The sequence below is a fragment of the Miniopterus schreibersii genome (genome assembly GCF_964146895.1).
Source record: "Miniopterus schreibersii genome assembly, chromosome: 12".
Taxonomy (NCBI): domain Eukaryota; kingdom Metazoa; phylum Chordata; class Mammalia; order Chiroptera; family Miniopteridae; genus Miniopterus; species Miniopterus schreibersii.
In genome coordinates, this window is record NC_138112.1 from 63,231,050 (window position 1) to 63,252,861 (window position 21,812).

At 54.8% G+C, this 21,812-nt stretch overlaps 1 protein-coding gene across 1 annotated transcript in view; it reads left to right on the forward strand.

The window, feature by feature from the left end:
• Positions 1-14,889: 14,889 nt before the first annotated feature.
• The window catches only part of DGKZ (diacylglycerol kinase zeta), a 29,255-nt gene continuing 22,332 nt past the window's right edge, over positions 14,890-21,812 (forward strand). Inside the window, 1 exon segment of the mRNA XM_081154768.1 lies at positions 14,890-15,144. Coding sequence (XP_081010894.1) covers positions 14,984-15,144 — 161 coding nt within the window. The 5' untranslated portion in view covers positions 14,890-14,983.

The following is a 21,812-nucleotide window of genomic DNA, read 5'->3' on the forward strand; positions in this document are numbered from 1 at the left end:
TTGACACTCCACCTCCTCAGGGCCATGTGTCACTGCTCCTGAGGGGGACACGTCCCCAATGCACCCCCAGTGATAGAGTTATAGCCTCTGCACTCTATTGTCAGCCCTGGCAGCCAGCTTTGTCACACGTGATGGCTTTCACAGTGCCAGTCATTCTGCTCAGATTGCCACAACAAACCCTTTGTTACACCTGGAAACCAAAGCTCTGGAAGCAAGGAGAGCAGCTGTGGGCAATGCCTGGCACTGGGATGGGCCAGGGCAAGGTTCCAATTCCAAGGGCCAAATTGGGCACCTATTTGATGTAGGTAAAAGGTGCCCTGTGGGTCACGGGGAGGTGGGGAGACAGGCTGAGAACTCACCTCTAAAGAAGCCTGAGTTTTTTTGTCATCAGAGTGTCAGTTAAGAGCTGCACTTTATTGTGTGACCTTGGCCAGTTACCTAACCTCAGTAAGCCTCAGTGTCCTCATCTGGAAAATAGTGCCCACCCTCATAAAATTGCTGTGAAGGCCCGGCTGGAGTGGCTTGGTGGTTGGAGCGATGTTTCTCTCTCTCTCTCTCCCTCTCTCTCCCCCTCTCTCTCAAATTGCTGTGACACGTAACTGAAAGCTTGCACATAGAGCTCTTAGCCCAAGGTCAGTTATGCAGTAAACACTCAAAAGGCATTAGCTATTATTTTCTGAGCACAGACAATGGGCTGGAGATGTTCTGTGGAGCAAGCTGCAGCTGGGAGAGGCTGCAGAAGGTGGTCAGGCTGGTCAGGGGAGGCGCCTTCATTTTTCCCTTGGATTCTTGGGAAGAGGGCGGAGCTACAGCTAAAAAATCAGGCAGTTAGCAGCTGGTCCTAAATGGGGGAGGTGTGAGGGCCGAAGGAAGAAGCTTCACTTTTAAAAGGACTGAGGGAGGAGGGATCAGCAGGAAAGAGCTAAAGGAACAAAACACCAACCTGGAAACCCAGCAGCTAGGCAGCTGGTAAGGGAATGTCAAACCCAGCCAGCACTACCATAATTCATGGTGTAGGAGGCTACCCTGAGCCAGGCTGATTGGAAATTAGCAATCCCAAGGGCGATCCCAAGGGCAGCAGCTGGAAGGCGGGGCACCAGAGAGCCCTGCCCCACCTCCTCCCGCTGCAGGGCTTCTTTAGAACCTGGCGTTAGGGAAGAAACTCCCCATGGCCAAGAAGTTTAATGCAATGCCAGTTATTCCATTCATCCACCGCGGGGCTGCTGGACCCAGAGAGAAGTGGGAGGCAGGGCCCGAAGCAGGCTCCTTCCTGCCCTTTGGGAGCTTACAGATGAAGAAAACAGGCAAATTCAAGCTGCTACTGTGTGGCAGCCAGCGCGGGGAATTGGAAAAGGGTGTGAGTTCTAGGGCCAGAAGACCTGGCTTTAAATCCTGACTCCACCACTCACGGCCTGAGCCGTCTCGAGCAAATAAATCACTTGAATGACATCCCAGTGTCCTCATCTGTAGCCTAGAGGAAGAGATAACATCTACCACCAGGGCTGTGGTGAGAATCAGATGAGATGTTAGTTATTGTTCGAGTGTGAACAGGGTGCCCAGAGAGAGGCCCAGGAAACAGCTATGCGGCTGAAGGAGGGAGACAGCATCTGTAGTGAACCACCAGGGACGGGTTCATGGGGCGTGTGGCACTCGAAGTGGGCCTTTTGATCGACAGAATTTCCAAGGGCAGGACAGAGAAGGGCACAGACTCCAGGCAATGGCACAGTGCAGGACGGCCATTGTAGAGCTGGGGAGAATTGGGGGAGTCCTGAGCGACCCTTTGTAGCCCCTCCCTGGTCCCTCCTGCCTCCCTGGGCTTGCAGTCAGTGGGGGAAGAGAAGACACAGGCTAGGCTGGTGCAGAGGGCCGTGGGGGCTGGGAGGAAGTAGAGAACCTTTCAGCTAAAGCCATCCACAGAGACTTCCTGGAAGAGAAAGGTATTTCAGCAGAGCCTCAGAATTTGAAATACATCAACAGAAGGAGATTTCAGATGGAGGGGACAGCAGGAACAATGCTGTACAGACCTTTGAGTCACCCGTGTGAGGTCTGCAGAAGATAGTGTCAGGACAGGCTCCAGCCGTCATCCCGGGACAGACCGGGCAGGGCCCCTCCTCACACCAGTTCCCAGAATAAGGAGCACAGATTAATGGAAGGAAATGGACGGAAGCAGAGGATAGGATGTGGGAAGATCAAGGCCGGCCTTGAATGCAGGCAGGGCTCAAGTATAGGCAAGGGGGAGCCATTAAATACTGCAGGCGGAAGGTAGGTGCTACTTTCAAAGATCAACTTCAGAAAGATGAGTCTATGGCAGTGAGCAGGAGACCTTAGTCTGAAAACTTAACCAGAGTCCTACAGTGGGTTGCTCAGATGTAAGGTTCAGGTGATGAACACCCCAAGGACAGCAGGAGGGACCGTGGGATTTGGAGGGGTAAGAAAAGCGGGGAGTCCAAGATAGACACCCATCAGCTTCTAACCCAGGAGGCCGATTCAACCTTCTGAGAGACCCTGGCCGGGAGCCTCAGGCGGGCAGGCCAGGCCTCCAGAAGGAGTGGGGGCTCCAGGGTCTGGAAGTTCACCACCCCCGGAGCTGAGCCCTCCTCGGCAGGGTCCAGAAGGGCTCTGGGCCTAAAGACAGTGCTACCGGCAGGCAGGTCTGTCCCCAGATTCAGAGTGTCCCTGAGTGTGTTCCCCTTGCCTTGCCCCCTCCCGGAACCTGACGGGGCCTCTGCCTTCCAGCGGCGCCGACGGGCTAAGGCGCGCGCCTGCCGCCCCCGCCTCTCCGCCTGCCCGCGGCCGCGAGCGCCGGGCCCGGAAAGCGCGGGACGCGGGGGGGGGGGGGGGGGGGGCGGCCGCCGAGCGACGGGCGGGAAGTGATTGGCAGCTGCCAGGAGGGAACACGCGGGAGGGGGAGGGAGTGGGCTCCGTCCGCGCCCCCCGCTCGCCCCGGGGCAGGGTGCGGACCCCGCGGGCTGGGCTGGGCCGGCCTCGCTCCCTCGGAGCCCCAGCCCGGCCGGCTGGCGGGGCGGCGCCCTCCCCGCCCCCGGACCCCGGGGACCTGCGGGTGTCTCTAAGGTGACACTCCGCTGCGTGGCGGCGGTGGCGGCTGCAGGAGCGCGCTCGCCGCCCGGCTCCCGCTCCGCCCGGGCTCGGGCTCCTCTCGGGCTCGGGCTCCGGCTCCAGCCGTCCGGGGGGCGCCCCGGCGCGCGGGACTCAGCGCCCCGACACCCCCGAGGACGCCCCCACCCCGCGCAGGAGGCTCCCGGGCGCAGCGCTCGGCATCTCGCTGCTCCCGTCGTCTGAGCCCGGGCGTCGAGAGGGACCCGGCGCTCCCACCCTCCCGCCTCGCGTCCCCGGGAGCAGGAGAAAGGGGCCCCGAACTTTAGCAGGGACCCCGGAAGGCCGCCGCAGCCGCGGGAAGAGGGCGGCCGAGGATGGCCGAGGGGCCGGGCGGCGGAGGGCCCCGCGGGGACCGGGCAGCCGAGGAGGAGGTGGTGCGGCGACGCTGCCGGCGGGCGGAGGCCGAGGTCTCGCAGCAGTGGCCCGAGGGACCCCGAGGCACGGCCGCTGGGCCCCCGGTGGAGGAGCGGTTCCGCCAGATGCACCTACAAAAGCAGGTGTCTTACAGGTAAGGAGAATGGGGGTGGAGGGGAGCTGGGCGCCTGGGAGCACCCCCCTTTGAAGTCGACATTCATTGAGCCCCAGCTGCTTGCCTAATGCTGAGAATTGAGAAATACCTACCACAGGGTCTCTGCCCTCGGTGTGCAGCGCGAGGGGGGCTGCTAGGGCCCCTTCTCTGTATGAACCCTCAAAGTCCCATTCATTCGACATGAAATTGCTATGCCAACTGCGTAGGGGGCACTGTACTGGACAATGAGGAGAGACATAACCAAGGCATGATCCTGACAAACCTCTGTCTGCTGGGCGAGCCGGGAGACACTCCCTGGCCCTTCCTGCAGGGGGCGGGGGGCAGAGGGGCCTTTATTCACTCAATAGGCCTCGCCCCAGCTTTCCTGTGGGCTGACCCTGCGCTAGGCAGTGCCTTGTGGAAGGGACTGAGATGCTCCCGGCCACCACCACTAAGACCCTGCTGCCTAGAGATGGCGAAGGATCCCCTCCTGGACCACTTTGCCCCAGTAGGCCCTCATTGGCATCCTCTGTGGTGGACTGAACCTTGCACCCCCACCTGACATTGTTTTAATAAATCATCTTATGCCTGTGAAAGATTCCCAGCCTCCCTGGTCCTGCCACATCTGCCCAGGGTCTCCCTGGAGGAATCCGCTGGGATGGGCCCCAGAAACCATTTTTATGACTTGGGATGGGGTGAGGGAGGGCTGCCCCTCAAACAAGGGTAGGTCAGTTTGTTTCATAGAGAGGCCATCTGTGGAGGGGGTGGAGGCAGGGCGGAGGCAGCCCTTACCTTCCTCCTCTCTGAGACCACAGCCTCAACTTGGACTTGCTGCCCCTGTAGAGCTCCTGGCCCAGAGTGACCTCCTTTGAAGAATCCAGCAGGGACATTGAGGCATTTGCAGTCCTTGAAGCCATTAGCCTGGTTAGAGAGGACAACTTCTCTGTCTGTTTACAACCATAAGGACTTGGGGTATGTCTGAGGCTGCCCTGCTTCTCCCTGGGGCTTCTGGGAAGATGTTTCATAAAACCAGCCCAGCCCTGAGAGCTCAAAGGGCCCCAATATTCTAAATGGCTCTGAAGCCATCAGGCTTACATCACTTGAGAAGGGGAGGGGACTTTGCCACCATGAAGTGAGATGCTCAGAATAAATGGGAAATAGGTTAGGTTCCCATGGGTCCTACCTTCACTTTGGGGGGTACATAAGGAATCAGAGGTACATTGAGCTCCATTACCAAGTTCTCCCAGAACACCATGCTGAGAGGAGGGCATTATCTGTCTCATGCCTTCTGGCTGCAGATAGAAGAGCTCCTGAAAGTCCCCTGGGGGAGGAAAGAGTACAGAGGCGACTGACAGGGAGGGGAGCGTAGAATGTAGAATCCTGGAAGAAATATTAGTCTGGGAATCAGGAGAACTGGCTTGAATTCTCACTTCTGCCAATGACTTACTGCGTGTCCTTGAGCTAGACAGCATCTCTCTGGACCTCAGTTCTTCACCTGTAACATAAGGGGAGGACTCTAGGGTTTTCCTTGGCTGTGGGTCAGGGACAAACAGCATCTAAAGCTGGAAAGGAGGCCAGAGTGGGGTGAAGGCTTACAGGGTAGGGAGCAAAGAAAAATTAAAGAGCCGAGATGGAAGAGGCCACACACACACACACACACAGGAAGCAGCTGCAAGGGCTGGGATTCTCCCAGGGCAGTTCCTGAAGAGGCCCTTCCACAACCCAAATCTGAGCCTCTAGTCACTAAGAATGCAGGGGAACCTAGCTGTGGCTCCTCTGTGGCTGTAAAGGGATCCAGAGACCTCTGAGTCACCTGTTAAGGTCTGCAGAAGATAGCATAAGGACAGACTCCAGCCGTCACCCTGGGACAGATCAGGCAGGGCACCTCCTCATACCAAGGTTAAGTGGGGAGGCCAGTCTTAGGACCAGAGCCAGACAAGGCAGCAAGGCAAGGAGGGACCCCTGGGGAGAGGGCAGAAGATGCCCTGTAAAGGAGGCAGCAACTCTGGGCCCTCAAATACCTTTCCAGGCCCAGGGAACAATCTGTGCTTTCTGGCTAAGCCCTCCCATGAGAATGCAGCTCTGAATGGCCTGATGACCGATGAAAGCCCTTCCTCACCCAGGGCGCCCAGGGCTGACAAGAGCTCAGGCCCACAGTAGCCCTCTTCACGTCCTCCGCTTGCCGCAGTTCCACGCACTTTGGCTCACAGCTGAACCTCCCACCCCGCTGTGAGTTGCTAAGAAAAGCAGTTGAAAGCCCTTCACAGAGAGAAAAGGCTCTTGGACAGAAATGCGGGGGCAAAAGAATCTAAGGGCGAGGGGTGGAAGTGGAAGCAGAACTGAGCCCTGGCTGCCTCTGACGTAGATGAAGACATAGGTGAGGATGGGGGCTTTGAGCAGGACAGTAGAAGCTTTTAGGGATGTGGGGGTTTCTAGAAAACAGGTTCTCTTCACTCTCGGCTCTGGCAGCTGCTTTGTGTGGATGGGAGATGGCAGGTTTGTGCCAGTAGTAACTCTTGCGGGGTGGGGGGAAGGAATGGGGGTGGGATCTTACATCTGCATCTGGTGGGAGGAAAGGTATCTCCCTACATTCGAGGAAGTTCTAAAGTATCAGGGTTGGGCTCAAGAGACCATTGGGGAATGGTGTTCAGCCTGGAAAAAGCCAGAGGGGTGCAAGGGACACTGGATTTGGTCTGAAAGGACCAGTCAGAAGATACAGAGCTTGGACCTCTGGAGCTAAGCCCTGTAGTTCCCAAACCAGATTACCTAGGGGATTTCTTTTCAAATAATTTCTAAAGCCCCATCCCTGGAGGTCATGATATAGGTAGTCTAGGGTTGGGCCTGGGCACCTCAACTTTAAAAACCTCTCCCAGGTAATTTTGATAATCAAGCAGGTTTGGAAACCACTACTTTCACCTGTAAAGATGCTGGAGGAGAGAGAAAGGGTAAAATGGGAGCTGAACCATTGGGGTGTGGCTGGCAGAGGGCTTCCTGTGCTGGATGCTACTGTGACCCCAGCAGGGCCTTGGAGGTGGACCAGCACCTCTGTCTGGAGTTCTGGCCTTGGGCTGGGCACTGTATGACAGGGAAGTATGGGACATGGTCCCTTCCCTTGACAGAAGTATGGTTTGGTACAGGGCCAGACAGTAAAATATTTTAGGCTTTGCAGGTGACATGCTCTCTGTCACTCTGCTCTGCCATTGTAGCGCAAAAGCAGCCACAGGCAATACTTAAACGAAGGAGCATGGCTGGGTTCCAACAAAATTTTATTTATAGACACTGAACTTTAAATTTCCTATCACTGCCACTGTCACAAATATTATTCTTTTGCTTTTTTCAACCATTTAAAATTGTAAAAATTAGCTCATGGCCCTACAAAAACACTCAGCAGGCTGGATATGGTCCATGGGGCATAGTTTGTCAACCCCTGATCTAGTAGATGGGACAGAGTAAATCTTGGAAAAGACAGCTGATTGGGAATCAATCTGGACATTGGGCAAAGGGCACGTGCATGTTACTAAGAGAGGAAGTACAATACACACGTTTGCAGGCTTCAAGGTTAGAGAGACCTGGGTTCAAATTCTGGCCCTGCCCCTTCTTAGCTGGGTAAACCATGTTTACCTCTGACCCTGTTTCCTCATATGGAAAATGGGGACACTAATACCTGCACAAAAGGGTGGCTGGGGAGATTAGGAAGTTAAGTGATGTAAAATCCCTGACTTAGCAGGGCTGAGACACAAGTTAGAAGGTCTTTTGTCCCCCACACTCATAGCTGGACCTCCTTGTGGGTCTGGGGGCTGTCCAGGAAGGCCCCTGAAGGAGATTGACCCTGAGCGATGGATGGTAGTGAGACCTCGGGGTGGCCGAGTTTAACATAGACTAAGAGCAGGGACTGAGCCTGTGTGCCTGCCCCAGCCTGCAGCCCCCCCCCCGCCCCCACACACACCCACGGAGGAGCTGGGGGGGAAGCAACTGAGAGTAAAACTGGCAGGGGAGAGTGCCCCCTGCTGTAGGCGTGCGGCGGCGGGCACACAGCTCCTCCGGGGAGGGGCACCTGATCCAGCTCTCCCTGCTGCTATTTACCAGAAGCTAAAAATAACCCAAGAGTGACAGGGAGATGGGGCCGATTTGTAATTTAAATAGCAACAGGATAAAGCAAGGAGCTGCAAGAGATCACATTCTGTCCTGGATTAAAAATGCAAAACCCGGGGGCAGAGAGCTGAGGTGGAGGGGCGGAGGGGGCTGGCAGCCAGAGGAAGCGGGAAGCTGGGGGTCTGTCCATTTTCCTTCCTTTGGGAAGGGCAGGGCCCAGGCCCAGGCCGGAACTCCTTCCCCACAGGGACCTGAGGTTCTTGCTGACCAGTGAGTCAAAGGCCAAGGAGGGCAGTGGCCGGAAGCGGGGCCAGGCTCGTCCTGAAGGCAGCAGTGCAGGGTTGGGATCCCAGAGAGAGGGTCTTATCTTATCTTATTTTGACACAGGATGCTTGCCCCCCCCCCAGCAGCTCATGCTCCCCACCACCTGCACAAGGGCAGGCACAAGCCACTTGGGCATTTCGAGGGCGGCTGGGAGGACCAAAGGCATTCGAACAGTTCAGGCAAAGGCGCTTGAAGAGGTTCTCTGATGTGCTGCCGAAAACGCAGCCCTTAGGCCAGGCAACAGGGAGCCTGGGTTGGAGTTTTATTTTTGCCTCAGTTGGTTCAATTTCAGAGCAGAGCATTCAGAGAAGCCCCTCAAGGGTCCAGTTCCCCAGGACAAGGGTTGAGCACAGGCTGAGGAAGACCTCTCTTCAAAGACACACAAAGAGGGGTGGGAAGGCACTGGGACTAAACGTGGCTTCTGCTGGGCTCCACTGTGCTTGACCTACAGATGCTCTTGGCCTACAGATGTTTGGGGAAGGAAGACTAAACAGGGTGCATAGATAGGTGGGGATTTGAGGGCCCCTGGGCAGCATCTTACAGATGAGAAACTGAGCCTCAGAGAGGTTAAGCAATTTGCTAAGGTCACACAGCCAGTAACTGGTGAGCCAGGATCCAGACTCAGATGGGTTTCATTCCAAAGCCCTTTTTACTGGCAGGCTTTCAATGGTATGTATTTTCATCCTTAAGGATCTTTCCTTTTGCCTCTGTACTAAGTGCACATACTCCTGGGAGGGGTAATAGGATTGGGGCATGGCCCCTGAAAGGTGGTTCTGTATGCGTCAGGGTTTAGGAGCCAACAGCTGGGGTGGGCAGGAGGCCTGTTGATCCTGTCCTTAGCAGGGGGAGCTTGGTGCTACAGACCAGGATGAGGTCAGAGGAAGTTATTTAGGGCAGATCCAGCTGACACAGAGAGAGGGAAGAGCCCCCCAGACTCCTCTCACCTCCAGCCTGGGGACCTGGGAGGTGCCAAAGGACAATTTCCAAGAGAGATCGTGGTTATTTGAGGGCCCATCTCTGACTGCTAAGCTCCCACAGCTCTCTTGCCCCAGTGGGAAAGGGTCCCAAGCCCCTTTTCCATGTTTCTTTCTGCTTATGATTTTATGAGGCTGTGCAGAAGGAGCCTAATCAAATTTCCATCTGTCACTGGCTAGCAGCACCTGCAGTCCAATTCAGGTACCTCTGTGTCTTCTGTAGGGGCACAGAGGCCCAGCACCTGGGCAGGGCTGGCTGTCAGTAGGTGCCCTTAGGCTCAGGATTGCTTCCAAGTTTCAGCAGGTACCTGGATCACAGGCTTAGCTGCTGGGGACGGACTTAGACTCAAAAACTCCCCCATGTCTCACTACAGCCACTCATGCAAACAAGAAGCCAGTTCCCCTCCCTCTGCTCAGCTTGTTGGACCCCTATATTCAGCCCATTTCAACTTCCATAGGAAGCCACTGAGCACATATTTGCCCCCTGCACAGAGCTAGGAGCAGCATAAGCTTCAAGAATCCTGTAAGGAGACAAGACTAATGCACACGATACAGGAATATTGTTGGGAACAAACGTGAGTGTCAGAGATAAATCAGTGGAGTGGGAGTGCTGGCTCTGGAGCAGCATTTGACTCTTAGTAGGTACTTATAAAATACTGTCAAACAAACAAATGAGTGAAAACCTGCAGATCAAGGAAGGTGATTCGAATAAAACTGTCATAGCTAAATGAGATCTTAAAAATCAACTGGTTCATCGTCCAACCCAGAGATGTTAAGTAACTTGCCCGGAGTCACAGAGCAAGGAAGGGCTGGAGTTTGAACCAATGGCTTCTGGTCTGGGCCTCTTTTCACCTTCCACTTTTGCTTCTTGGGTTGGGGTTTTGAAGGATGGGGGTTTTGATTGGCCAACCATTATGGGCAGAGAGGGCAAGGAGAGCAGCATAGGCAGAATGGAATAGCCGGGGTGAGGGCTGCATGTCAAAGGAAGTGTGAAAAAACAGGGAAGAAATGTTTACTGAGCACCTACTGTGAGGCAGGCACCAACATGGTGTGAGCTGAGAGAAAATCTCCACAGGGGAAGCCTGGACAAAGAGGCAAAAAAAGGAAAGGAACCAGAACATAAGGAGCCTTGAAGGTCAGGCCAAGGAGGCTGGCTTGGCTGGTTTTGAGAGCAGAGGCTGCCCAGATTGTGAGTTGCATGTTTGGTGCCCTGGTACATTTCTTTTCCCCAGCTCCCACTTAATCATCCAGGCCACAGAAAGTAGAACACTTCACCCTCTGGGGCCTCGACAAAGCCCAGAATAATTTTCTTACCCAGATTTCTTTTCCTGTGTGTATCTAGGTGGATTCTGAGGGGTCCCCAGCTCCCCAATGCTGGCACGCGCTGTCCTAGGAACTGCCAAGGGCATCCTCCCCAGCCCTGTGCACCTGTCCCTTCCAGCCTTGTCCTCCCCACCCTACCCGGAGAGTATTGACAGCTTCGAGAAGTACAAGCCCAAGGGCACCCTGGTCCCGCAGTCAGGACTGCTGTGCCTCTCAGCTCCTCCAGCCTGCCTGCTTCCCCTCCGGATCCACATTTCCTGCTCTCTGCTGCTTGCTCCAGAGCTGCCAGAAGCCTGAGATGGAAAACAAGCCCAGCCTCATTTCCTCTGTTTAACTGCTCAAGCTACTTGCAGAATCCCTAGAAGAGGAGCACAGGGCCCTGCAATAGTCTTCTTCTAGAATAGTCCTTCTCCTGGCTGGCAGAGTCTCTGATGGGCCACAGCATACAGAGATGATGGGCTGGAAGAGAGAGCTGCTGGAAAAGGGGGTGCCAATCCCAGGGACATCACCTGGCCATGTCCCCAACCCTAGAGGGGCAATCAGATGTCTTATTTAAGGGGACAGATTCTTACTTCTACCAGTTACCACTTGGGTGACCTTGGACAAATGAGCTTAGCAGTTCTGTACCTCAGTTTCCCCGTCTGTAAAAGGAAAATAACAGGATCTATCTTATAGGGTCATTACAAGGGCCCAAAAGTTTCTAGCACAGAAGTGTCCAAGAAATATTAGCTATTGATTTAGCATTACTGAGTGCTAAGTATTCATGGCATAGACTGATTTGTTAAACAAATATTTATTGTGTTCCAGTCACGAGGGACACAAAGGTGATCACAGTAACAGATGGAGGTTTCTAAGGGCTGGGGTGGCATCGGGTGCATTCCTGTGTCTGCAGGTTCTGGAGCGCAAATGTTTATTGAACTTAACTGAACTGACACCGTTTCTGTCCTCGAGAAATTTACAGCTTTCCTGGGGTAACAATCACATATAGAGCTAAAAAAAAACTAATTCTAGAGCAGTGTGATTAAAGAGTGCTGGAGGAAGGTACAGTTTCCTTCTCAGAAACAACCCTAACAATAAAGAGTAAGTGTATGCCTTACTATGTATTTAGTGAATCTTCATGATGGCCTCAAAGTCCAACACAGTGAGGCCTCTTTATAGTTCTTCCAACACATTAAGTACGTTCCTTCCTCAGGGCCTTTGCTCTTACTGTTCCCTCCACCTAGAATGCTATCTTCCTGGATAGTCATATCATTTGATCTTTTTTTAAAAAATGTTTTTATTGATTTCAGAGAGAGGGAAGGAGAGGGAGAAAGAGAAACATCAATGATGAGAGTCATTGATGGGCTGCCTCCTGCACACCCCTCCACTGGGGATCAAGCCCAAAACCTGGGCATGTGCCCTGGCCGGGGAATCAAACTGGGATCTCCTGGATCCTAGGCCAATGTTCAACCACTGAGTCATGCCCAGCTGGGTGAGGTCATTTGCTCTTGAATTATTCAAGAGCCTCAGATAGGCTTTCCCAATCCCCCTACCTAAATGGCAACACCTCCCCCCATGGTCATTCTCTTCCCCTTTTGTTTTGGCTTCATTTTTCCCTAAACACATCCCATTACCTGACATTATTTTATATACTGATCATTTGTTTCCTAGATGTTTCCCCACTAGGATCTAAGCTCTATGAGTTAGAGCCCTGCTTCTTTGCTCACTGCTATGTAGTCTGACACAGTGCCTGATGCATAGAAGGGATGGATTAATTTATAAACCCTTTCACCTATTATTTAATCCTCATAAAATTCCATGAGCTCAATTACTGCTTTTGCCCTTCTTTCATTTTACAGATGGGAAAACTGAGGCTCAGAAAAGCTCCCTGACACATGTATTCATTGGTTTATCTGTTTATTTCCTACCTTATTCCAGAAAGGTTTAAGGTAACGTAGAGAGGTAAACCTCTCTGACCTGATCTAGGTGGCACAGCTGGTAAGTGATAGAAACAGCACATGAGCCCACATCTAGCTCCATTCTGGTTCCTCTTTAGACTCTGCCACTATCCCACCACTATCCCATGTTAGATGGTGTGATGCTGGCAGAGGTGTTAGGGAGAGACAGCTGTGTGTGGGCTGAGCACCCCCCCTCCAACATACCCTGTAGTTGTGAGGAAGTGGGAGACCTCAGCAGGACCAAGAGGTGAAGATCAGAGAGGCTGAGTGGAGAGGAAGGCCAGGCTGAGGCTGGGGTTCGGATTCCAGCCTGGGCAGGCCTGGTGGCTGCCTAGCAGCCTCGGACTCGGGGCTGTCTCCTGGCTGCTGGGCTGGGCTTGTCCTCACCTGCCTCTTGCTCTCCCGTTCAGCTGCTCTTCCCAGCCGGCCTCCTGCCCCAGCCAGCGGAAGGCGCCTAAGAGGACTCTGGTCCTTTGCTGGGGCAGTCAGCTGGTCTCTCGCAGGGCCCCCAGTCAGGAAGTGCCAAAAGAGGAAGAGAGTCGCCGGCAGGATGAGCGTACTGGGGGCCGGCCACAGTACAGAGGGAGGCTGCGATGAGGCCACAGCTCCGGGCCCCGCGGAGGCGCTGGGGACGGAAGAAGGGGAGCGCCTGGGGGCACTGAGGCAGATGTGGCGCTACCGCTCCTGGGACGTGCCACAGATCCCAGCCGAGGCCCCCCAGACACAGTAGGTACTCAGGGTGGCCCGGGAATGGACGCTTCCAGCCCTCTCTGAGTCTTTTATCTGGGATGGGGGATTGTGGCAGAAGTAAGGTTACCCACCCCTGCTGTCCAGCAGCTCTGCAGAGGCTCAGGAAAAAGCAAAGGGGTTCTTGGCAGGGTGAGGGGAACTCTGATGTTTGAATTGCTGGGAGCAGTGTGGTGGAGGACTGAGTTCTCAGGAGGCTCAGAGTTGAGGGCACTAACAAAAGGGGATCTGGGAAGAGGAGCCCCCACAGGAATGGGGCACTGGGTGCTGTAAGGCCTTGTGCAAACTCAGTGGGGTCTTCAGCTGCCTCTGGTCTCATCCCTCAGAGCTAGGTGTCAGAACCATTGGGAAAGTTTCCAAAGGGCCCATGCACCCCGGAGCAGCAGGTCCACTTGGGGATTTCACTGCCCTCCTGGCCATCCTGGCACCTGCTGCTGGCTGGAGGGCTAGTGCCCCATCTCCCTGCTCAGACTTACAGGCCCACAGAAAACTTTAAGGAAGCTGGAAGAAGGTTCTGAGCTGCTCGGTGCTGGCTCTTTCTCAAAACCACAGGATTTCCCACAGACCCCAGCATTGGCTATATGTGGCTGCCTAAGTCTGGAAAAATGGGCTGTCAGAACCCCAGGGGAGAGGGTGAAAGTGAAGGTGACACAGGATGTGGCTTTGCAGAGAGGAGCACGAACAACGGGCAGCTGATATGGGCATCAGGGTGGCAGGGTTTGGGAGGAAGAAGAACTTGCTCTCCAGCTTCCTGGCCTCCCTTTGTCAGCCCTGCAGAGGTTATCAGAGCTGCCCCAGCTGCTGATTCCCAAGCATGTGCGCTGGCTGTGCCACCACAGGCAGTGCCTCTTGCTCCAGTTGCTTTCCTCATCTTTAGAAGGGACCTCTGCTGCCATTGGGTGTGTTTGTGTGTGTCTGAGAGGTCTATTTCTGGTGGGTGATGTGTGTGTAAGAGGGATGTGGCAACGTGTAACGCTTGTCCTGGGCGTGTTTGTGCATAAGAGAAAGGTGTGCGTGTTCTATGTGGATGTGTGTGTTGGTGAACGAGCGCGGTCCTGGTGTGTATGTATTTATGAGTGTGTAAGAGGTGTGCAGGTGATTCCTGTAGTATAATAAGAGATTTACAGGTTTTGTTGGATATTGTGTCGGGAACATGCCATTTGTTAGGAGTGTGTAAAAGGGTTGGAAGCAACTGTGAATACTGTGGAAAGAGGAATTTGCATGAGAAACGTGTACGTTCTTGTTAGCGTGTGCGAGGGTCACTTAGGTGTGAGTATACGTTCCCGGTATCCATTTCTGAGTGTAAGAGGCCGGGATGGGTTGGTTTGAGTAATGAGCGAACGCAGTTGTGTGAGAGGCGTGTTTGTTCTGTGTGACTTTTTGTTCTAGTGGATGTGTGTCTATTCCGAGTGGCTGTGGGAGGGGAGGTGGTGACAGCCGCCCTCGCCGTTTCACTAGTGATTAGGTAGGTCGGTCGGTGGGGGGCTAAGAGGAGGGAAAGGCTGCGTGTCCGGGCGGGCGCCGAGCGGCTGTCAGGCGGGAGGCTCGCCCGCATCCAGGCGGCCCGGCCGAGGGTTAGGAGGCGGGTCTAGAGTGCCCCGCCCCTCTGGGCCCCGCCCCTCTGGGAGGCCGAGGCGGGCTGCTGAGCGGCCGGCGGCCAGTAGAGGGCGCCGCGGGCGGGCACCGCAGCGCAACCGAGGGGGCGTGTTCGGCGGCGGGCAGGCAGCAGCCCGGCCAGCTATGCGGGGTCCTGCGGCCGCGGCTGGTGGCACTTCCTGGAGCGGCGGCGGCCGCTTCCCGGGCACCTGGGCGTGGGGCGCGGGGGCGCGCGGCGCGGGGCGGGCAGAGCGAGCGCGCGCCATGGCCGGGGCGGGCGGCGCCGAGCCGGTGTGTTGAGCCCCGGCCGCCGGCCCGGCATGGACGTCTCCCGCGGGTCCGCCGCCGGCCGGGGCTAGGGCCGGATGGAGCCGCGGGACTGCAGCCCCGAGGCCCGGAGCAGCGACTCCGAGTCGGCCTCCGCCTCGTCCAGCGGCTCCGAGCGCGACGCGGGTCCCGAGCCGGACAAGACGCCGCGGCGCCTCAGCAAGCGGCGCTTCCCGGGGCTGCGGCTCTTCGGGCACAGGTGAGCCGGACGGCGGCGGGGCGGGCACGGCGGCATCGGGCGACGCGGCGCCTGACCCCGGGCGGCATTCCTCGGCCACTCGGTGCCGACACCGACGGGAGGTCTCCCCGGGGCGCCGGCGGTGCGGGCTGTCTCGGCGCTGGCTCCGCGTGGGGAGTACCCCCCAGCGTCCTGGCACCGGCACCGAGTGGGGGTCATTCCCTGGCACCGGCAACTTGGCGCTCCTCCTCCGTGGTACCAAGGCAGGGTCAGCTTCCAACTCTCCAGAGGGAGACCGAATCACCTCAGCCCCCTGGCACCAGCAGGTAGGGCCCAGGACTGGCCGCTCACCCCTTCTTGGCACCAACAGAACAGGGCCCCCCTGAGCCTCCTGGCCCGGGCGAGGTGGGGCATCTGGCCGCCCCCTGGACCTCGGGGGGGCCCGGTTGCCCACCGCCACCACAGGACATCTGCAGAACATGGCCTCGCCGATACTGTCAGGACACATGCCTGTCCGGGGACACTGGTCAGGGATTTAATCGCTTAACATTTTAAGCCTCTCCTTGGCGTTGGGGGTGCCTGGCCACCTGCTCTACTTAATGAGCAGGGAGACCCCGACCTCTCTCTCTGCTCGGCAGTAGGTGCCTCTCCCCCTGCCTTTCAGTCCCCTTACTGGGAAAGGGATGGGATCTGCTCTCTGTTCAAGCTCCTCTTGCCCCCTCCCCAGCACACCAAATGTCACCATCTTGTGCCTGTAACAGGGCTTTAACCAAGACCCTGGTGAGGAACTGGGGGGAAGGTGTGGAAAGACTGAGTGCAGGCAGTTCATGGCATGTGTGCAGGATTTGGCTGGGAGCTGCCTCCCGCCAGTGCAGCCCTGGTGTAAGGTGCGGGAAGGTGGAACCCCATGAGTACCCCACCTGGCTCCCTGGACTTTCTCCTTCTGCCCCCTGCCCTCCAGTCGCTGAGGAGCTTGCAGCCAATCAGCTAAGGACCCCAGAGCCTACTCATACTGGACTCTGATCACTTGGAATCTGCCCAAGGCCTCTCTCACTTTTCTTCAGTTGCCCAGGCTTCGTGGCGTTTGGCACCCCTGAGCTTTACCCTGTCCCTTCCCAGGGTAGACTTTACCACCTATAACATGGGCAGTTTTCTCCTGTTGTGCTGGTTGGCGTCCCTGTAGTGCTGACCTATGCCCTCTGCCTACCTTACCCTAGCCAGGGCCCTGCTCTTTGCATCTGTTATCAAGCACACTCAGATCTGGAGCCTCACACTGGCAGATGGAGCTCCGTGGGCTCTTAGGAAGCCATGCGGGCTTCAATGTCATATAAAACTGAGAAGGGGGCAAAGCTTCCAATACCTGTGTTTAGTCACCCACAGCCCTGCAAGATGGAGCACTTTACACCCAGCTCTGCAGGATGTAGCCTCCAGTGTTCACAGGCTTCAGAGGGGGAGGGAGGGGCTCCACCAGAGGCTTCCTGTCCCTGCCCACAGGGTACCAAGCGTTGGGCTATTCTGTCCTGGGGCTGTGCCACTTCTGAAGGGCACAGGTTTGTGAATGTAGGATGTAGGGATGAACTTATGGGACATTCAGGAGGAAGAACAAGCAGCAAGAAAACCAAGTACCTTTACAGAATTCTCTAAAATAAGCAGGATACGTGTTAACTCTCCATTTTTATTGATGAGAAAAACGCAGGCTCAACAATGTAAGTAGTTCGCCCAGGGTTACAGCAAGTACGAGGCAGAGACAAGAGTTTGAACTCTAGTCTGATTCTAAAACCCACACCCCTTTCTCTGTATACCAGGTTCCCAAACAGAACGTCACAGTGACTCTTGGAGCTTTAGGAAATACAGATTCCTAGATCTTACCCTTGGCATATGTGACGAGGTAGGGCCTGGACGGTTCTTTACAGCTTCCCAAGTGTTTCTGATGTGCTACCAAGTTTGTGAACCACGGTATTACATCACTCTGGGGATGCTAAATGATCTAATAGGATGCTTAATGAGAAGAAAATCAAAAGCACCTCCAGAAGCATGTAAAGAGTGTCTCCTATATAGTAGCCCTGTGATGGGGCAGTGGGGCATTCAGAAATGAATATATTTGGAAAACCCAGTAGAGTCAGGGAGGTCAATGGAAGGAAAGATCTTTCCCTGACAGGCCTGGGAGCTCAGAGAATCAGATGCCCACTGGAGCTGGCCTCCCTCCCCTCGCTTTGATTGGAGGGAGCGAGGGCAAACATTTGGAACAGCGCACCTGCCCTGGGCACTGCCCCTTTAATGCTGTTTAATTGGTCCTGCCACCTTTACTGGTTGCGCCTCAAGTAAAAGTCCCCAGTGCCCCAACTGAGGCCAACGCTCTGTTTTTTCCCCTGGCCCCATGCTCATTCTCTTTTTTTCAAATCCTCATCCAAGGTTATGTTTTACTGACTTTTTAGAGAGAGAGGAAGGGAAAGAGGGAGAGAGAGAGAAACATCAATCAGTTGCCTCCAAACCGGAGACCGAACCCACAGCCTAGGTGTGTGTCCTGACTGGGGGGAATCAAACCTGCAACATTTCAGTGTACGGGGCGATGCTCCAGCCATGGAGCCACCTGGCCAGGGCCCTGTGCTCATCCTTAACCTGGCTCTTGCTTCTCGTTGGGGTGTGCCTTCTGCATTTCCCCCATTCTGCCCCCTCCCCATACACACCTCAAAGCTTGGGGCTGAGGGCGCGATAAGTGAGTAGGCAGTGGCTAGAAGGAAGCATCAAGGACAGCAGATTGGTGGTGGCTGCTGAAGCCGTGTTGAGAAGTCTGCATTTGGATCTTGGCTCAGTGGTAAAGTTTTACAATCAGTTAGCACTCTGCTGTGGGAGCAGTTTGCCCTCTCCCCTTTTTTAGCCCAGTAAGACACAAAATGGAGCCAAGATTCTCCCCAGCTCTATTCCACATCGTCTGTCCTTGCTGGGAATCATCAGCCCCCTCCCCGAAGAGGAAGTGTAGGCCCTGCCTGAATCCCAGAGCATCTGGCTTTTCCTCTATCCTTTCCTTTCAGATTCTGTTGGCCTGAGGGGTGGTCAGTCAGAAGTGGAGGGATATTGACTCCGTCTCCTCCTTGTCCTCCAGAGCCCACCTGGAGGGAAGACTGGCTTATCCTTTGGCCTGGTGCTGGCAACCTGACCCTGGGCAGGGCACCCAGCTTGTGGATTAGCTGGTTTTTTACCCCAGGGGTGTCAGAAATTTCCTGGCACTTTTCATATCCAGACATAAGGCGCCTCAGCCTGCAGAGTCCCTGGGAGCCTGCTCACTGGCTCTGCCACCCCTGCCCTTCATTAAGTGCTCAAAGTCATTAGTTCCCAGAGGGCAGGAAATGCACCTGTGGAACAAGTTTGAGACAATAGGTCCCATTTAGAGGTGATGCCACATGGCCCCAAGTGAGCATGGTCTCGGATTCCAGGTAGGCAGAGGGTGCCCGCTGGGCAGCCTGAGGGGAAGCAGCCCCTGTTTGGGTTGATTTTGTAATGATTGAGAGGGACATGTTGAGGGATGCCACACACTCAGAGATGTGAATATCTGTCTGTGGCGCCGGGGTGTCTGGAGCAAAAGGAGCTTCTTTGAGTGGTTTGTCTTGCTCAGGCTAATACAGGAGCCAGCCCAGGTGGCCAAGAGAGGCAGGTGCAAGACAGAGTCCCTGGGTTCCCACCAGTTTGGGAAGAGAAAGGGACCTCAGTGGCTGAGCTACGCATCAGTTCACTTCACTCGGCCTGTTCCCCATGCAGCATTGTGTGTCACTGTGGAGCTGGCCAAGGTCAGGAACTGGGGTAGGACTTTCGCAGTCTTCTATCCGCTGCCACACACCCACCAGAGCCTCTGGCTTACAGGTCCCTTATACCCTCACAAAGGCAAGAGAGTTCCAAGTTCCAGGGAACTTTCCCTGCAGTATCCTAGAGCGACACAAGGGGGCGACAGCCACCATTGTGGGGAGGGCAAGGGAGGAGAGATTCTCCTTCCTGCTAGTCCTCTTGCACCAGGAGACCTGCTGTGGGTGGACCCACAGACACCTCCTACTGGTGAGTTACCTGATACTCTGGCTGCAGGGTGGAGCCAGCCAGCATGTAGCAGAAGGCAGGTTGAACGTGAGCTTCCACATCACCTGGCCCAACCCCTCCTCCTCCCGGAATATTGAGTCCCAGTGAGGTGGCCTTGACTGAGCCAAGGTCTCACAGCTAGCTAGGGACTCCAGTGCCAGTCCACTAACTCCAGAGTTATGTCAATTTGTACCACATCACAGGACCCCAAAGCCTTCCCTGCTTTCTGAGAAATCCTCATCTGGCACCTTTCAACCTGCCTTCTGCCTCTCCTCCTGGAGGCTGCTTCTGCCACCTGAGCAGTTCTCTAAGTCAGCATGGGGGAGGGGACAGTGTCGACAAGAAGAGGGAACTGCTACACCTGCATCCAGGCTCACCAGCTCTCCTGGTTCCTGGGTGGGTTAGTGGGGTGCATCTCTGGGTGGTACCAAGCACTTATTTCTTGCTCCCCTGGATTGCTTTCTCTGTTTCATGTGTGGGGCTCCTGATATCCTTAGGGTATCAGCCCCACATAGGGCCTGCAATGTAGTTTTGTACTCCCCATGCTTCTCAGCACAGGGCTTGGATGGCATCTGGTCACAGATGGCAGCCTTGGAAGGCAGTTTCAGGTGGGGAAAGGGTAGGCCAGAGCAGTGACCACATGCCCCAGAGGGGCTGCCATCATTGCTTTTTTGCCTTCTTCCTCAGCTGAAACACCAGAGATATGGTTAGGTGATGGAGAGCAGGTCTGAGTAAGGCCAAGGGCTCTGTGGCCCAGGAAAAGGAGGGGAGACTGAGATGGGCACTCTCACCCTCCTCTACACTGCCGTGCATCCAGGTGAGCAATGTCCCAGCTCATCTTTCTCTGACAACTAACAGTTTACAGAAACTTATAAATTCATAAATTTCATGTAATCCTCACAACAACCTTGTAGTTAGTTGTTTTTATTCCCATTTTATAGACGAGAAACCAAGGCTTAGAGAGGTCAGGGTGTGGCCCAGGATCACACAGCTCTCACTGGAGCCCAAACCCAAGGATCTTTTCGCAATGCCATCCTGCCCTACTTAGTAGCACTCTTTTCTTCCATTCTTTTATTTTTCCCATCCCTAAGCTGGTGGCTCCTGAAAAGGGGTTTGAGGGCTCTGTAAGGTTGAAAGAGAATTTTGTCCCATGTGGGAGTGGAGTAAGACCCATTGAGTTATCTACTTCTGGACCCTGAGGGAGAATTGTCACCAGTATCCTAATGGGGGAGGGGGAGGAGCAAGGCTGGGCTGGAGGAGACCCTTGAGTAGGGAGACTAGGGTTGTCAGCAGGTGTTCTGTGGCTTCCTGGCTAGATATGGAGGCAAGTCTATGATCTTTTCTCTTGCTTTCAGAATACAGGGAGCAGAAGACTCAAGGAACGTGTTTCAAGGAGCCCCTGATATCACCCTGGGGTCAGCGGGTGGCCTGTGGCCTGGGGAGAGATGCTTAGGAGATCATAGCACTCTGAGCCTCATCTGTACCCAGCACCTCATGGTGAGAGGTCTGAAGAGAAAGGAAGGGCTCCAGAGCCCTCCCCCTCCACTTTCAGCGGCCTCCTCTCCCCTGCTCCTGGCAGAGCGCCAGTTCATAGCTCCCATGTAGAGGCCTCTCCCCTGCCAGGGCTGAGCCCAATCACAGCATATGCCAAAATAGCTGTCTGGGAGCCTGGGCCTGCTTCGCCCACGCCCCAGCATCTCCTGGGTTAACAGCTTGCTTGTCTCTCCGCCCCCTTCCCCAGCTTGCTGACATTTTACTGAGGCGGGGGTGGTTGTGAAAGGGGCAAGCTGGTTCCTGCTCCCCAGCCCACACAGACACCCCACTGATACAACCTGCCACCCACTCACCCTCCTCTGGAAGTCGTCCTTTCGGGGGAGACCTTCCTTCCTGTCCCGTAGACATGGGGTTTCTACTATGAGACAGTATGAGGAATACACTCCGGGTTCCATGCCATCCCTGAAAGACCCAGGGCAATCTCAGAGAGCTGTTCTCCCTCTGGGTGTCTTTTTAAAAAATTATTAAAGAACATTTTTTAAAACATTAAGTATTTTGCAATTAGAAAAGTATATAGAGTAATGTAATACCAGCAGTTAGCTTGCTGGATCTTAGTTACCATTATGCCACATTTGCTTTAGGTAGAGCTGGAGGCCCTTGTGTCTCCATCCCCAAGGAAGGCACAGTTCTCATTCTGGTGTTTGTATCCCCATGCCTGTTTCAGAAATTTTCCCTATGTAGGTATGCATCTGTAGCAACACTTTTGTATGGCATCCGTAGCAACACTTTTGTAGTACTGTTTTGTATGGCTTTGCACTTGATTTATATGTACTTGTACTGTACATATTCTGAGTTTAGGTTTTTTCCATTGTTTTGGACTTTGTACTGTACATATTCTGAGTTTAGGTTTTTCCCATTGTTTTGGACATCTTGAAACATGAGCTCCAGTGAACCCATTTTAACGGCCATATACTATTCCTTTTGTAACTGCACGGCTGTTTATTTGCCCAGTATCCTGTCAGTAGGCATTTAGGTTGTTAGCAGTTTGGTTGCCCTTGCAAGCAATCCTTCAGAAACTGTTCTTGTACGCGTCTCCCTGTGCGTTGTGCCCACCAGTGCTTGGTTACAGG